At 40.1% G+C, this 18,667-nt stretch overlaps 1 protein-coding gene across 1 annotated transcript in view; it reads left to right on the top strand.

Moving 5' to 3' along the window:
• The first annotated feature begins 6,371 nt into the window (after positions 1 to 6,371).
• LOC121319284 (polycomb group RING finger protein 3-like) overlaps positions 6,372 to 18,667 on the top strand; it is a 38,256-nt gene continuing 25,960 nt past the window's right edge. The window contains exons 1-2 of the mRNA XM_041256549.1: positions 6,372 to 6,492; positions 11,419 to 11,515. Coding sequence (XP_041112483.1) covers positions 6,384 to 6,492; positions 11,419 to 11,515 — 206 coding nt within the window. The 5' untranslated portion in view covers positions 6,372 to 6,383. The remainder of the gene's footprint in view (positions 6,493 to 11,418; positions 11,516 to 18,667) is intronic.

The following is an 18,667-nucleotide window of genomic DNA, read 5'->3' on the forward strand; positions in this document are numbered from 1 at the left end:
ATTATTATTATTATTATTATTATTATTATTATTATTATGCCTAGATAACTACTGTAGCTATATACAATTGTGCTGCTCTTCGTCATGATATTCGTGTGCTTAGCTCCTCTATATATATGGGAGAATGTGCTTTAAATCGGACTGTGTTCTGCTGTTTGCTATACATCCCCCCCATGTCCATCACTGAGTCCGGTAATTTTGTTAAGTGTCCGTCGCGCAACTTGGTGGTGCCCACCCCTGATTGACACACAGGTGCATAACAGAAGGACTACCAATAGTGCTGTAATATGAATCTATGTCCTAGCATAACTTTCTGTTGTATGTAATTGCAGACGTTTAATGGCATAATATAGTCTTTTGCAAGGGAGGAAGGGGTGATGAGCCGGTATTAGCATTCATAGTAACATGGATAAGGGGAGTGGGAGCACTTTAACACTAGAAACCCCGCGGCGGTCACTTTGGCAGTTTTTGGTTTTAAAATGTAATTTTCTCCAGTCGTGTAACACATATGGGGCTGCCCCTTCATGTACCTTTCTGTCTGTATGTGTTAAATATTCTCACAAAGCATGAAATGCGGGAGTGCAGAAATAAAGGAGATACATTACATTATACCTAAAAGCCCAGAGAGCAGACACATTGACAACCACACAGAAAACAATTGTATTGTGATTATACAGAACGATATTCTACTTTATTATTTTTATTTACCAGTCCGCAATGTGTTTAGCTGTAATCAGATTAGTCTCTAATCTCTGCCTGAGTGAATGACTGACAGTTTATTGTTTTCAATCAGTCTTTTGAAGGCTGGCGCCTGCTTGCCAGCTGCGCTGTTTTGGTCAGTCGATTAGCATCGGGACTAGTGAAAATAAATACCAGAGACCGTGGAATTTTACTACACAACAAAATATGGAGTTGATGTTTTGGATCAGATGGCACGGAAGTATTCCATGAAAGCTGGCTCCCGACGGTGGCCTGTTCAGGTGTGTTAAAATGTATTGGACCTAGCAGCTATCAACTGCTGGGTACTTTACACAGAATGCACAGAGGAGAATTTACCAAGGAGAGAATATATTTTACAGTTAGCACAGGAACTTCGCAAGAAGCATTTGGAACAGAGGGAGACTGTCAAGCGTGTACCCACCGCTGAAGCTGGCAACGCCGGTGAGAGCCACAAGAGAAGCCAATGCTAGGTTGAAAAGTGCAATAAAATAAAACTTCATTTGTGCCCTGTGCAGAAAGGTGCCGTGGAGAAGCGCATTATCTGTGTTGATTGTGAACAGCCATAGACTCAAGGTAAAGAAATACCCTTTTGTCAAAAAAAAAAAAAGAAAACTTCTTGTGCTGTGTGTTTCTGTAAAATGTTTTTTCTGAGTTTATTTGTCTACGTTGTTCATTTGATTTTGCTCATCTGATAATAAACTGATTGCTGTTGAAAAGTAAAAAATGTATTGCTATCACCTCAGTTTTATAAATATGTACAGTGTGTTGTAAACCGATGTCTGTTGAGATGCTTTATTTACATTTTCTTGTTTTCATTTGCAAAATAAATGTTTAAATTTTTAAATATATATAAATATATATATATATATATATATATATATATATATATATATATATATATATATATATATATATATATATACTCTCCATCCGACTGTTTCTCCTTTCGTTGCACTATTTACAGTGTTTTGAATACAGCCGTCAGAAAAACTGCTGTGGGGCTTCTAGGTATAAGTATATTTCCGGTCCTTCTAGTGTTAAGAACGGGACACCCATGCAACAGATATATCAGACTGATATGACAGAAGGACTGATTGATAGCAAATAAAAAAGGAACGACAGAATAACTTAATACCACTTAATTTACCAAAATGAAAATAATGTATTACGGATGCAGGAAAAACACATTAACAATATGATGTGATACGTCAACCTAGAAATCATCTGACTGTGTGAACTGCTTTTTTTTTTATTCCATTATGAACCTACTCAAAGAAGAAATACATAAATAGAATATGTTTTTGTGTAAGAGAAGAGATAAAATACATTATCTGAAATCAAATGATCTGAAGCACAATCTTGTAAATGCTTCATTGTATTACAGACTTAATAGAAGTGCAAATGCAGTAAGTGAAACATAATGCTTCTGTTTTGCAAAACAAATAATATTGAATTTATTATTTAAGAACACACTGTGTGTGTGTATATATATATATAATATATATATATATATATATATATATATATATATACACACACATACACACACACACACACACACACACACACACACACAGTGCCTTGCAAAAGTATTCAGACCCCTGACCAATTCTCTCATATTACTGAATTACAAATGGTACATTGAAATTTCATTCTGTTCAATATTTTATTTTAAAACACTTAAACTCAATATCAATTATTGTAAGGTGACATTGGTTTTATGTTGGAAAATATTTTTAAGAAAAATAAAAACTGAAACATCTTGCTTGCATAAGTATTCAACCCCCACACATTACTATTTGGTAGAGCCACCTTTTGCTGCAATAACAGCTTTAAGTCTTTTGGGTAAATATGTACCAGCTTTGAACACAGTGTCAGAGTGATTTTGGCCCATTCTTCTTGTCAGATTTGCTCCAGGTTGTTCAGGTTGGTTGGACGACGCTTGTGGACCGAAATTTTCAAATACTGCCATAGATTCTCAATGGTATTGAGATCAGGACTTTGACTGGGCCACTGTAGGACATTCACCTTTTTGTTCTTGAGCCACTCCAAGTTGCTTGGGCCTTGTGCTTGGGATCATTGTCCTGCTGAAAGGTGAATTTCCTCCCAAGCTTCAGTTTTTTAGCGGACTGAAGCAGATTCTCTTGCAGTATTTTCCTGTATTGTGCTCCATCCATTCTTCCTTCAATTGTAACGATGCCTAGTCCCTGCTGATGAGAAGCATCCCCACAGCATGATGCTGCCACCACCATACTTCACTGTAGGGATGGTGTGTCTTGAGGCATGTGCAGTGTTAGGTTTGCGCCACACATAGCGCTTTGAGTTTTGGCCAAAAAGCTCTATCTTGGTCTCATCGGACCACAAAACCTTTTCCCATATCGCAGCTGGGTCACTCTCGTGCTTTCTGGCAAAATCCAGACGTGCTTTCAGGTGGTACTTTTTGAGTAACAGCTTCTTTCTTGCCACCCTCCCATACAGGCCAGTGTTATGCAGAGCTCTTGATATGGTTGACTGGTGCACCATTACTCCACTCCCAGCCACTGAACTCTGTAGCTCCTTCAAAGTGATTGTTGGCCTCTCTGTGGCTTCTCTCACAAGTCTCCTTCTTGTTTGAGCGCTGAGTTTTGAGGGACGGCCTTTTCTTGGCAGTGCCTGGGTGGTGTGATGCAGCTTCCACTTCCTGATTATTGATCCAACTGTGCTCACTGGGATATCCAAACACTTGGATATTATTTTGTACCCTTTCCCTAATCTATGCATTTGTATTACTTTATCTCCAACTTCTGTAGAATGCTCTTTGGTCAATGGTAACGTAATTGTGTCCTCGTTATGGCAATTTCTTTCATTGGTGCAAACTAGGAGCTTCCACAGCACAGGGGTTGAATACTTCTGCAAGCAAGATATTTCAGTTTTTTTATTTTTCTTAAAAATATTTCCCAACATAAAACCAATGTCACCTTACAATAATTGATTCTGAGTTTCAGTGTTTTAAAATAAAATATCAAACAGAACGAAATTTCAATGTACCATTTGTAATTCGGTAATATGAGAGAATTGGTCAGGGGTCTGAATACTTTTGCAAGGCACTGTGTGTGTGTGTGTGTGTGTATGTAAAAGATCCTTCACAACTCGCACTGTTCGTTGCCCCTTTAAAATAGCCCCAGGACACGAAAAATTGATTTTTCAGCGCTATTCTGCGCACTTTTTAATAAACACAAATGAACACAAACAAAAATTAAACAAACAGAAATAAACACCTAGCTCTCCTTTAGATCTCTGACTAAACACCACCGGGAACCTAACTAACACTCAGGACGGCTAAGCCGTTTACCTGATACACACCAAAACAAACTCACACGGGCTTCACTCAGCACTCTCTTCAATACGACTGGACACACACGCAGTCGGGCTCTTCACTCAGCAGCCTCTGAGCAGTCTGGCTGCCTCTCTTAAATACCCTGTACCTGGCTCCAATTTACAATTAGCACCAGGTGCAGGGGATTTAACTAAACAATAAAAACAATTAACACAATTACAAAAACTTTTAGCCCAATTCACCCACAGTGCATTTTCACATGGTTTTAGCAGGGAGGAATTTTAACCCCCTCCCTGCTATCTTACAATATGTATATAGTTAAGGCAATGTCAAAATCAGATTGGCAGATTTTACCCGAATTGAAGTCAAAGTAGATGCTGTAGTCAGAGGCGAAAGTAACTTTACTTTCTTACTGATGTAGTGTTATTTTCAGGTACGCATTAAAAAGTGGTACTCGGCGCACTGCGCTCACTCGCACATGTCTAAACAACTTCCATTAAGAAAGCAGGGAAGCGCCCATTCAAATCTGCATGTTGTTGCCGTTTTTGGTCATTTTTAAGGAGGTTTGTCTCTAAATAAATCTAGATCAATTGTGTTTAAACATGCAATGGTTTTAAAAAGAGAAGGCTGGGAGTAAGTCGCTAACAAAATTCTTTGGATTCCCATGATGCACTGCTTCGACAGGGACGGAAGAATGCCTCCTCCATGCAAACAATGCTTACGTAAGCTCAAATAGGCAGAAACTATTTTCATGTCAACTCTGGATTTAGTTAAATCTGCTCGCCAAGTGTAAAACAAAGATTTAAAAACTGGAGCTCTTTTTCTCAGCTTTATTTCAAATGCTGAATTTAAATGTTGAAACTTTGCTAAATATTTTCAGATTTATAAATTGTATCTGAAAATGCACATTTATACATTTATTTAAGAGATTTATAAATCTGAAAACCTGTATGTCTAGAATTAGCAGTCAACTTGTATATTTCTTTTTAAACTAAATATTTAAATATTTTTCATGAGAATTATAAGTCTGATAAATTGCATGTCCAGATTTAGATTTAGCATGTCCAGCTGCCTAAATCTCTACTCGCCAAGTGTAAAAAAAAAAAAAAAAACAACTGGAGCTTTTTTCCTCTGATTTATTTCACGTCCTGGATTTAAATTGCCGAAACTTTGCTAAATATTTTCAGATCTAAAAATGATATCTAAAATTACACATTTAGACATTTTTTGTTTAAATCTGTGAAAGTACAAGATTTAAGTTAAATCTGGGCAAAGACTTCGCCCCATACCCCCTCAGTGCAGTTTTTGCAGCTGATCTGAAGAATCTATTGAACACTTTTTTTTTAACCATGTTGTAACATGTCGCTTTTTGAAAGATCTATCAAACTATCTGTCTGACAAGCTTTCAACCTGAAATAACAATTCATATTCATAATGGGTAAGCATCAGATCCGCAAATGTAACAAAATAAATAGAATATCATATCAGCTTTAGAGTACCTATAAAAACAAGAACATTAGTAAAACTGCTGAATTGTATTGTTCATTTTGAATGCATTTTGTAATGCCCAGGTGATGTTTATTAATACAAAAAAGAAAGAAAAAACAGTTCTACTATTTTTTTCATTCATTTATATGCAGACAATTGAGACAGATTTGTACAACATACAATGGGCTTGATGTAATTATTTCCTCTTGGTTCAAAATGTTGAGGACGGATTACTCTCCAACATACCTTCAGATATAACGTATTTTTTGTTCTACATGGGGGTCTAAAGAGATAATCTTACGATTATTTCCCTAAATGTAGTAACAAGGCTCAGTATTAAAAAAATAAATAAATAAATAATCCCAATTGCTGAGAAATGCAAGACCTATGGTAACTGAAGTGTACTTTATACATCCACTTGTGATGTTTTAGCTGATGAACTGGACAAGACCATGGCAGATTCAGGTTATCCCAAAACTTCTCTACCACTTGACCCCAAAGTGTCTGAATTGACTAGTATTTGCCTGTGGTGCTATTCACAGAGCAGTCAAGCAGTCGGGTGATATGGAGATGGGCAGGGAAGCTATAGGATAAACTTGGTACCGAAACAGTAGAGATATTGAAAAAGTGTACTCTTTATCAGGAATTCAAAGCTATAAAGTTGTTTATTTCCACAATTCTATGTATTAGCACATGTGTTGGAGGAGGATTGTTTTACATGTTTTTCTTTGGTTCAGTTACAGCTAAATACCCCCAATGTTTGAGGGTACATTATTACCACCTTTGTATGTTGTACCTTTTAAAATGTATGTGGATTGCTGCTAAATGTTCTGATTTTTGTGTTTTGTAGAATCCCGAGATGCTGACCAGGAAAATCAAGTTGTGGGACATCAATGCCCACATTACCTGTCGTCTGTGTGAGGGTTACTTAATTGATGCCACCACAGTAACAGAATGTTTACATACGTGTAAGTAAAAAAAAAAAAAAAAAAATAAAAAAAAAAAGTGATCATTTTACTATTGTCGTGAAAACAATTTGAGAAACAATACAACAAGCAGAATGACTGTCTTTGAAATGTTAATTTCTAAACCACAAAAACAAATTAAAAAATGGAAGTTGGCTAATAGCTCTGTACAACATATCTTCTCTAAAAAGAAGGCTCTGTCTGTGATTCCATAGCATAAACTCTGAATCAGTGCATTGCCCTCTGGATTGTACAGTTGTTTGTCACATTTTTACTTTCTTTGAAACCTATTTGCCACTGTAGCACTAAAAATATGTATTAAGACACTCACTATGATTTCAGATTGCATGTATGTAACTGCAGTTTTTTTTTTTTTTTTTTTTTAAATACTATTTTTAAAATAAGTATCTTAACAGCATTTGTTTTACTGCTGGGTGTATGCTCAGTGAGAGGGATATAGTGGAGACAGATTTATTTATTTATTTATTTATTTATAGCTGCTTTGGCCCTACTTGTTCAGCCATCGTATCACTTACAAATCTCTAACAAAATTGATCTTGATGTAAAATATGCTAGAGCTATTATTGATTGATGTATTTATTATCTTAATCTTCTATTAATCTGAAAAAAAAAAATATTTAGGTGAATATCACGTTCTCTTTTAACATAGTGTTTGCAGAAGTGTCCTCTGGGTAAGTCTGAGACGAGGGTAACAAAGTATGCACTGACATTTATAACTTGTATTTATTTGCCCTTAGCGACATTGCAAAATGATTCTGATTTCTTTAAATATGAACTTCATCCTTCAAAATAATTGAAGCATTCAGATGAAGAACAATATATATATATATATGTGCACTCAGCCCTTTTCAGATATTCCTCATCAATTTAAGAGCTTGAAACACTGTGCCAAGTTCCATTTATATGATCAAATTTAGCTTGAAGGTGTAGTAGCTGTTATGTTCTGTTACTTGATGTTGCTCATACTGTTCTGACTGTTGTGTTTGCAATGCAATCAATGCTGTTGTGGTTGCTGGGTTACATGTCACCGGATGTTATGGAGTGTTGTGTCTTGCTTGCTCTTGCTGGGATACGTGATGCCGTAAATGAGTGAGTGTGTGTGTGCGACAAAGACGCCATCTTAGATATGATAGTACGCAGCAATAAATAAACAAGCTCCGTGGTTAGTTTACAACATTGCTTTGTGTCAGTTTGTGCAATGCAGCATTGGCGACAAGGATGGCGGAATTTTCGTTTCCCCACTGCCTTTTTGGCGAACTGCCCATCCCCTGGATTTGCTGGTTGGACTCCCTTCACACATGCAATGGCCCTGGAAAATGTGGCTGACCCTTGTAAACATGCTTTGCTGATGCATTGTTTGGGCGCAGAGGGACAACGCGTTTTCCTGACACTGGGTCCTGCCTCTACTTATGATGCTAAAAAGCTTGCTGGTACTCCCTCACCTGCTACAGACTCTGCAGTTCAGAACATGCAACAACCTCTAACCCCATTAGCCATAGACTCTGACCTCATCGTCAGTGCCCTGTGCGTTATAGGCCACATTGTGGGAACTGTGGGCATGAGTCCAGAGCCTCTGACTGCCTGCTCGGGGCCAATGGTGCAGAAATTGCAGCAAATTGAAACACTGCCAGATGGTGTCGCTCCACCTTAGCCCCAGACCCCGCACTCTGCACCAGCCACAATCCCTACTGTGCTCTCTACCCAATCAACTTTTAAAGCTTGTTTTTTTCAACCTGCCCCTCAACGCTCCTCCACTGCCGTCAGTGGCTACGGACATGCCAAAAATGATGTACTGGGTATATTGCAGCTGCCCGTATGTAATGATACCCAGTCTATTCCTACATTTACGTTCTACATCACAAAAACTGGTGCCAACTTAATGGACCATGACTTATTTACTGGCCTTGTTTTTTCCTTGATGACTGCAGTGGCATAGAAATATTGCAAGTCTCCTCCCCATGGCAGCAACAATGGCCTGCTCTCTTTCACGTTTTGGGCATCTCCTCCTCATTTATCCACCAACCCAAAGTCAATCCCACTGTGACTCCAGTCATTCAGCCACTGCACCGGATTCCCCTCACCTTGTGGGACCAGGTGTCAACGGAGCTGAAACTCCTGTTGGAAGCTGGCATTATTCTAGAGCAAACAAATGCCTGCTCCAAACACTCGCCCAGCACAACTTAACGCTGAATGGTGATGCCTGCAATACTGTACGGCTAGGCGTTTCCCTCCAAATGGATCACCAGGCACTCATGGCTTTGATGTCCACATCAGCCATGGGACACCTACCACTCAGATTGTACAGACAGGCTACAGCAATACAATTTCCAGCGTCAGTTCACCCCTGGGTGTGACCATACTGTTGCAGACCTTTGGTCCAAATGAGTTATAGCTCCTGAATCCGGACTTCAGCCAGGGGACACCGAAGAAGATCTGAGCCACCTGTTACATGTACCCCTCCAGGATGTGGTGTCCCTCTTAGAGCCCTGGCAGACATCAAAGGAGAACCCCCTTCTCTGCACCCAGCACTCTTATATCATAGAGGTCCGCCAACTGGGATGGCCAGCTGAACTGGCACCATTTTTCAGGATCATTCTGGCACACACGGGTCATCTGGGCATCGTTAAGCTCAAGCAAGATTTAGAAAGATTTCATCAAAGCCTCAAGAATGGCATTCGAGCATATCTAACTCCAAGGCTGTACATTCCAAACAGCCCTACTACAAACCATTATGCACTACAGGTCAACCCAACACACTACCACAGGTATCTCACCAGCACTTTTAATGACAGGACAGTAGCTACAACTACTATTGGACAAGCTGCGACCCCCAGGGACTTGCTCTTCCCCACCTGTGGCCCACATTACCGTCCAGTGGTAGCCAACAGTGCATGAAGCAGAGGTTCAACAAAGTGCACAGAACAAGGGCACCTGTAATACATGTCCTGGACTGGGTCCGAGTGAAGTGGACTCACCGAGGCAACAAGCTACAATCTTTTTGGTCGTCCCCACTTTGTGTCAGCCAACAGCTTGGACCAGTGACCTTTCAGCTCCAGGACGGGTCTCAGTGGCATGCCAGCAGGCTGAGGAAAGTGTTGCCATGTGTTGAACAAAATAAAAATCTAACCACACTTTGTGTTATTTGCACATGAGTGCTTGTTATGTAGCTCGTTGCCAATCGAAACGAATGGTATTTTAAATTGCTTTCAGCTTCATCCCTGTGGCAGATGAAAAATAACATTTGTCATTCCAACATAAATGGCCCCCCTTTCTGATCTGTTTTGACCAGCTAAGATTTGTATCCCGTCCTTGATTACTGCTTTTCTTTCCTGAGAGATTTCTTAATTATTCATCCCTTCTCTGTACTGTGCTTCATTTTTAATGTTATAAAATTTATATTTCATGAACCCCCTTACATGTTCTTGTCTTTTATTTATTTTCAGTGTACAATATACCTTATTGTTGCATTTAAAATGTACAATAAACACTACTGCTGCCAGTTTGAGCACCCTATTCATATACATACAGTATAATAAGAATGGTCTTCCAAAGTTGTTCCAGAGGGGCACTAGAGGGCACACTTTAGCTAGAAATAGATATGAAACAGTTTGTAAAGAGAGCTTCCAAAAATGGTAAATCATGTATACTTTTGTGTGGGACATATTATTCTACAACCATAAGACCTCTTCTTCCAGAGTACTGTCTAATTAGGAAATGTCCTTAATTATGATGTTGATGCAGCTGGCTCCTGGAACAACCTGTACATTTTGGAGGCTTGTATGTTAAGTTGTAAGACTGTATCAAGAGACTAAAATATTCCTGGAACAGTTATTGGATACCTAAAGTATGGTATATACTAAATTAATAAATGATGCAACTGTAGTGGGCTGTTTTGTTTTCACAGTATTTGGATGCTCACTAGCAGAGTACATGGTTGCCGGTTCTCAGTAGTGGTTTTAGGCAGATTAAACCCATGCAATTGCATGAGTCACTGAGGCACCAAGTGGACCCCAAGGGCAGTCCCTGTTGTCATGGCTCAGTTACTATAAAAAATATATAAATATATTTACCTCAAGTCTGCATGAGAATGAATGACTTTAGCCATTTTACCATTATTTTTTTTATCTATATGCCATAAACAGAAAAAAACACAATGTGTAGGGGTTTAAAGCCGTTCATAATTTTGTCAGTATGTGCTGTGTAGTTGTGTAACCCACGATTTAAAATAAATGCATTTCCAGCTGATGTATCATCCTCGCCTCTTGTGATTCTCAGTTACATCTGCCAGGGAAAATTGATGGACCTGTGTCCTAACCTCCTCTGCATTGCCTTGCATCTGCTTTTGTCTGTGCCTGTCACAGTAGCATCAAGGGATAGAAGATTTTCTTGCCTGAACATGAAATTAATCAAAAACTATTTAATTTCTAGTATCACTGGAACATAACACTGGACTAGGGCAGATATCGGTCATGAAATTTAAGTTAATTTCTAAATGTCTCTGTGAGTGCGTTTTTTTGCAATTTGCTGTAGTAAAAGGCAATACATTTAATAGTGTCATTGTTGCAGTTTGGAAGTCATGGTAGCGTAGTATTACTGGTAAGAACAGAGAATATGGGCCCTGGGATCGAGTTTTACATGGGGCCGCCGAGGGACAAACGTCGCAACTGCAGGATAGTCCCAAAAATCTATTTAATGTGAATGCTTATAATGGTTCAAGAGCTCAAAAATGTACCAAAATCTAAATGCTGTAAGGTATATTTATCATCTCCCTTTCACATGTTTATGATTTCATTGTCTTTTTTTCTGGGTCACCCTCTACAGTTGAAAGGCAATTTTTTTTTTTTTTTTTAAACTTCCAGCTCTAAAGCCTGATGCCAAATGGATGATTTCACTTGATGTGTTTTTTAGTCTGCAGGAGCTGCCTGGTGAAGTACCTGGAAGAGAACAACACTTGTCCAACGTGCAGAATTGTGATTCATCAGAGCCATCCTCTACAGTATATTGGGTAAGTACCAATCTTTATATTCCACTGCAACAGAAACTTATCCATCTTGGGTTGTCCCAAATGAGTACAAAATGGTCACGTTCCTTACAAATGCACATGTCCAAAATGTAATCATCTTTATTTGAAATAGGCATGCACTTGTGGGAGGTTGATTTTTTGTTACATCTATACCATGAACCATACCATCGAATACGGAATAAGAAATACCTTGTATGTGTAGCACGCGCAATTTTGTGTACAAACATTTTGTTATGCAGATGTCATCTAAGATTTTTACTCGTGTACATGTACAAGCTGTATCGCTCCATTGCAAATCAGACAAACACAGTGAGTGAAATTATGATCTACTTAATGCTTTTGCTTTCTCCTCTCCACGCCTGTTCTCCACTCACCGAACACACAACCCTGAGTGAGTGAAAACATGCTGCTTTTATGCAGCTGTACCGAGACTTGATTGCTAATCAGTCGTTCAGTTGGATTCTTGGTACAACTGCACGTGAATTAATAAAGTGCAATTCCCCGTGCTCACATATTATTACATTTTACCTGCACGTGAAGTGTTGTGCAATCCTTGTGCCTAAATACAAACATACATTTTAAACAACTTGTGTTCTACAGACAATGTCAGTAGCAGCCCTAAATCAGTGGATCTCAATTGTTTCTGTTTTGGACCCACTTTAAAGCCCCCGTCCCATTCTGGCATGACCCCCTCTATTCAAAAAGCCCTATACTTACAAATTGTATATATATGTAAATCTGTATGATTTTTTATTTTTATTGTATAAACAGAATATCTGAATAATAAAGCACAAAGATTGTGGTATTCTTAACATGACACAGTTAAAAAAAATTCTACCTAAAATAAGTCTTTCTGCAATTCGCTGTTGATGTGATGTATAGTATCTCTTTGAGATGTGTTTTGCATCCTCAAACTCTTCCTAGACTCTCCTGGGGATGTGCACACCCTCTTTGAGAAGCACTGCCCCACATCTCAAAAATTATGTTACATTTATGTCAGGTTATAGCAAAATGCAAGAAAAGAATATTGATTTGAGTGCAGACTCCTTAGCAAGAAAAATTTCAGCAGAAAGGGAGCTCCATTGTTGTCTGATCTTTTGCCCCACATACTGAATCATATTTCTCCTTTGTTCAAACTGCTTTTAGTGCCCCCCTTTTTACAGATAAAATAAGCCTTGATTTATTCTTGTTATTTGATAAGGTGTGTTTGAAATTACTTTTTCCAACCACATACAGTGTTTGACATTATCAAATACGGCTTAATCACAGCCTCAGCAGAGACTAATTGGATTTCTGTTTTCACCCAGCATTTTTATAAAGTATTTCCCAAATGTTGCTGGTTAAGAAAATGCAGAATCACTTTTTTTTATTTTATTTTTTGGACAGTGGTTTACTAATGAGTCACTCTGTCATTACAATCTGTGCTGTGGCTGCTGCAGCCAAGGACACAATGCCAATCACAATGTCATTGGGATGATCGTGTGTACTCAATTCTTGAATTTAACACTACCAGCTGCTGAAGCTTAAAATGTTACATCCTGTAGAGGTCACTGTCTGCTGAAAGATACTTATACTGAGGAATGCTAAATATTGAAACACTTTGTAGGACTAAGACACTGAAAAGACAGATATGTTTACCTCAATTAAAACAGTATTGCTTTGGTATTAAGGTCGAAAAGCTAAATAAATGTATTAAATGTTACATTGGGCATATAGATTCTCAGACAAGTTCCCTTACCATTGTTGTCCAGTTATAAAACCTCTTAACTGAAAAAATGTAACTGCCTCAGTGCCATGTCAGTGAAGCTTTGGGGTGTGTCTTGATTTTTGGTACATTGCTGTATTCTGTGTACTGGCCACCAAACCTAATTTGGCACCTTTATCCAAGGACACTGCCCTTCATAACAAGCTGTGCCAGGTTTCTGAGGTGATCTTCAAAAGGGCTTATTCAGCCGGGGCATTCGCTGCATGGTTGGGGAACTATAACAGCATCCTGGTAGCATACCAGTCGCATTTGCTGTGGTCCAAGAACCACATGCCCTCCCCACAAGAGCTGCGGCTGGTGAACAAAAACCTGCTCTTTGTGACCACCACTGGGCACATAAACCAGCAGCAAACTGGCGCCCTCGGGCCCAGCAGCCCCACAAACCAGTGCAGCTGGCTGTGCCCCATGCTTGAGGTGATGCTCGGGATCGGTCCACGACACAGGCGAAACAGCAGCCATAGGATTTTGCTGCCTCAGGGAGCCATCTGGACTATTGGTGTTAGTGCACCACAGACATCTGGGTCCTTACTACAGTTCAGACTGGCTGTTCATTATGATTCAAGCCCGGTCCCCCTCCACCGCCCTTTTGGGACATGACTGCAGCATCAGTCACAGACCCACAAGATGCTGCTGTGGTGTCTCGGGAAGCAACAGCTCTGCTGCAAAAACAGACTATTTGCATGATAGACCCCTTTGAGATGGAGGAAAGGTTCTACTCTAAGTGCTTCCTTGTGCCAAAGCGGGATGGTGGCCTCAGACCGATACTCAATCTCAGACAGATCAACCTGTATCTTAGCCGACTGCTGTTGCAGTCAATCAGGTCAGGCGCCTGGTTCACCAATGTGGACCTCAAGAATGCCTATTTCCACATCCCTATATACAAGCCTTCCAGGGAACCGCATACAAGTTCCTTGTCCTGCCGTTTGGCCTCTCCCTAGCTCAGTGTGCCTTCTCAAAGTGCATGGAAGCTATTTTGGCCCCATTGACACTCAAAGGCATCAGTGTACTCAACTATCTGGATGACTGGCTAATTTATGCCAAATCTCCAGCACAGGCAGAGACCCATGCGGAACTTGTCACCGTCCGCCTTTGACAGTTGGGCCTTACGGTGAATCATGTGATGAGCCAGCTTTCACCTATCTCGGAGTGTGCCTGAACTCCAGGTACATGCTAGCCACTCTATCGGACGGCAGTGATGAGAATAGCTGCTTGTTTGGAGCTCTTTCAGGTCAACAGAGTGCTTATAGTAGTAATGTTTCAGAAACTTCTGGGCCTGATGGCAGCAGCTTCCAAGACCCTTCTTTTGGGTCTCCTGCACATGCGCCCTCTGCAGGCCTGGTTGATCCGCAGGGTCTTCCAGTCTGCGATAAACTGCAACCGCGTGTTAAGTGTCCCTCTAGTGCTTAAGGGCACTCTCTTAGTGGAAACAGCCGACCCATCTACACCTAGGCGTAGCGCTGGACAGTGTCACCAGAAGGGAGGTCATCGCCATGGACATTCTGGGCTGGTGCTCTGTGTGGATGGCCGGGGTGTGCAAGGTGTGTGGAAGCCACTGTGGAGTGGTCTTCACATCAGTGTTTTAGAGCTACAGGCGGTTTACTTGGCCTTGCAGAATTGTTTTACACCAGGTTCAAGGAAGACATGTGCTTATATGCACAGACAACACAACAGTGGTGGCACTGTTATACGCTGCTCCTGCTGTGTCTGGAAAAAATCAGGCAGGACCTGGCCAAGGTGCTCCTAACAGCCCCATATTGGCCCAGGAGGATCTGGTTTTCAACCCTGAAAACAGACGCACCTCGACCTCCTCAGTCAGGCATCAATCCTGCAGCTCTCGGTCTGGCCCCTGAACAGCTGCATTTGAGCCGTCTGGGATTTTCCAACAGAGTTATTGAAACCCTGTAGAATGCCAGGGCAGCATCCACGCATTCCCAGTATGGGTACAAGTGGGGCATCTTCCAAACGTGGTGTCTGCTTCGTGAGTTCGACCCCACGACTTGTCCCATGGCAGTAATACTGCAATTTTTGCAGGACCTATTTGACGAGGGGAAATCCCCCTCCACAATAAAGGACTGTCTTGCAGCTATACCGGTTTGCCATGTCAAGATTGCCTTGGTCTTTCCAGGAGCTCACTTCCTGGAGAGGCAATTTTTGAAAGCGACTCAGCAACTTTGTCCGCCTATGAAGGACATTTTTTCCTCGCTGGAGGTTAAACATGGTGTTTAGTGCACTCCATTTGAACCCATGCATTGACCTGAACTGATTTTTTTTTTTTTTATAATTTTAAAGTGACTTTCTTGCTTGCTATCACCTCCGAAAAGCAGATGAGTGAGATGCAGGCATTCTCTATTGCAAAAGGACAAAGGCCCTACTCCACACCAATCCTGCCTTCTTGCCAAAGACTCAGTGTTTCATGTCAACAAGTCTGTAGAATTGGAGGCTTTCCATCCACCTCCTTTCCAGTCTGACAGGGAACGACAGCTCCATACACTCTGCCCAGTTTGGGCCCTGGCGTAATATGTTGACAGGACTGAAAGTTGGAGGCAGTCCAAACAATGCTATGGGGGCGAAGTCCCATAGTCAAGCTCTGTCAAAGCAGTGGTTGTCCAAGTGGATAACAGACATGATCAGGACTGCCTATGAACTGGCGAACTTGTCCCCACCAGAAAAGCTCACTGCCCCATTCCATCAGAGGGCTTGCAACCTCGTGGACTTTATTCTAGGAAGCATCTGTCAAGGAGATACGCAGTGCATCGATGTGGGCTACTCCACATACCTTCACTAGGTTCTACAAACTGAATGTTGTGGACCCTCAAAACCCTGGTTTTGGAACTAGTGTTAAGGGCGGCTTCCCAGTCGACCCTTACAACACAGGCATAGAAGTGAAACTGTCCCTCAATTGCTTCACCCTAGCTACTTGTTATTGGGGTTCTGAATGGTAACACACGTGACAGCCTTCAGCTTAGCCTTGTAGCATTCCAGTCGTTCTGTAACATTGCCCTTGCGATAGCCTTGATACACTCACCCATACAGTAATGGTTACATTTCATACTTGAAAGGGAATGTTAGGTTATTTTCATAACTGTGATTTCCTGAAGTAGAAATGTAACTATTAACCTTGAAGGTCATGCATCAATGATTGCAGCAGTCTTGAAGGAAAAGTGACGCTAGCCTTTTGATTTCTCGGGGACTGGGTCACGACTGCATCACAGGCTCAAAGAGCAGCTTTGGTACACAATATTCAGGTAAATGCCCATTCAGTAATGATTATATTTCTATTGCAGGGAACTAGGGTTATGATAATAATGCAATGTTCTGCTCTATCTCAGAAACCATTTCAGTTCCAGATTTCATTATTTTTTTTACATTGAAATAACTACATAAAAACAAAATGTTTCAGCAACCTTAATAAATTTGTCTTCTGTTCTGGTGTGGCTGCCATATTTTCTGTTATGTGACTTTTTTCCTTTTCAAGATAAGAAACACTACACATTTAAAATATCGATTTCAAATTCAATCAACAGCAGTATTCTACTGTGCTAGATAATTGACACTGTTACTGTAATTAAACTGACAGTCTGTAACAGTTTGAATGTTATCATGATTTTATCAATGAAAACAGACTTTGAAAATGTGACATTATATTTAACGAATGGAATAGAGCCTATTGTCACACAACGTGGACTACAGTAGTCTATAAGTCACTTTGAAGTCTGTTCCGTCCAGGCACTGCAGATTCTCCAGATGGCTCAAAATAATTTCATTGCAAAGGAGAGGTGGATTTAGATAAACATAATCAAATATTAAGGGGAATGTTAAAAATAAATTCAAATTACATCTGAGTCTTATTTTCTCTTTCAAAGGTAAAACCATTTCATTGTTTAGGAATTGCAGCATCAATAAAGAAGAACAGCCATCTTTGAAGACTGCTGCTTTGAGCTATCATTTTAGTTCAACTCTGGATTGCCTTTACAAAGCTCAGAGAAGCACATGCTTCTCTTCCCACTGCTACCCTTCTGCGCTAAAACATGCTGGGTTATTGCGTATGCTGATTGCATTGATTTCTGAGTTAATTAAATCGTTCCCATAGAGAAACATTAATATATTAAAACTCTATTTTTACCCTCTTACTTTGCACAGCTTGCTGTCAGTCCTCACAACCCTCACTTAAAAATGTATGTAAGCAGTTTTAGCATTTGAATGAAACTTGATGATAATCTCCTGCAAATACATGTGAAGCATTAATTTTAAAGGATATTTGACTAAGGGTTTTGGATGGAGCTCTCAATGTATTATCCCTGGTCAATTGTGTTTACCTTTAAAAATGTCAGGAGAATCAAATTAAAAAGTATCTTGGGTGTTGGTATTAAAGCAGAACTAATAGTTCAGAATCCATTCAGTACTAGTGTCCCTCAAGCTTTGCCAGCAGAGTGCTTAGTGGTTATTTACCCCCTGCAGTCTGTGCTGCAAACTTGAGTCCTGGTGAGGAAATTAAACTAATGAAGAGTATGGATCTCAAGTAAATTATCTTCCTCTTACAACGAGTGTCAAGGAACATCCATATTTAACACTAATAAAGTAAAATCAAGAGCCTTGACGTGGGAAACTCGGTAGACCTGGAGTCCTGTTGATGGGGTATGGAATGAAATGCAACAAATATGCATGCATTTTTTTATTCTTAACCTTCCCAGCAATTGATTTCTTTGAATATGCCTATTAAGGGTGGTTCAAATCAGGTCGCCCGGTCGCAAAATGTGAATTATAATAGGACCAGTAGATTTTACTGTAAACTCGTTACGCTGGCGACTAAGCATTTACTGGACATGCTACAAAACTGTGCCTATAATAAAGGCATTCTGCTTCAAACTTGGCAGAATCTGCGCCCCCCTGTATAGTTCTATTTCCTGGCATTATATATATATATATACACACACACTTACATATATATACAATCATATACACACACACACACAGTCGCCACAGCTTAGAACGACGGATGGTATACACACCCACACAATAACCTGTCATTCATAATGTCCTCCAATCACTAGTACAGTAATCAAAACAAACAAGCATGTATGCAATTAAAAATCTTTATTAAAACACTCATTACACTAATAAAAAGATGTATTAAAACCTGTGCATGTAGTAAAGTACAGTAATCTGTCACGTATCCGACTGCTATGGGACAAGAGTAATAACACAGTTTACAAACACACATTATTTACAGAGTACTCCCATCCCCTTCACCAGTCCATAATCAGGTCCATTCCCACGTTGTCCCCAGCTTTTTGAAGCTACTTTGCATTGTTTGCTGACTGACAGAGTTCCAAGCAAGCTTTAGCAAGCGCACAGCATCTAACAGAGAC

Source organism: Polyodon spathula, chromosome 1, assembly GCF_017654505.1.
Source record: "Polyodon spathula isolate WHYD16114869_AA chromosome 1, ASM1765450v1, whole genome shotgun sequence".
NCBI lineage: Eukaryota > Metazoa > Chordata > Actinopteri > Acipenseriformes > Polyodontidae > Polyodon > Polyodon spathula.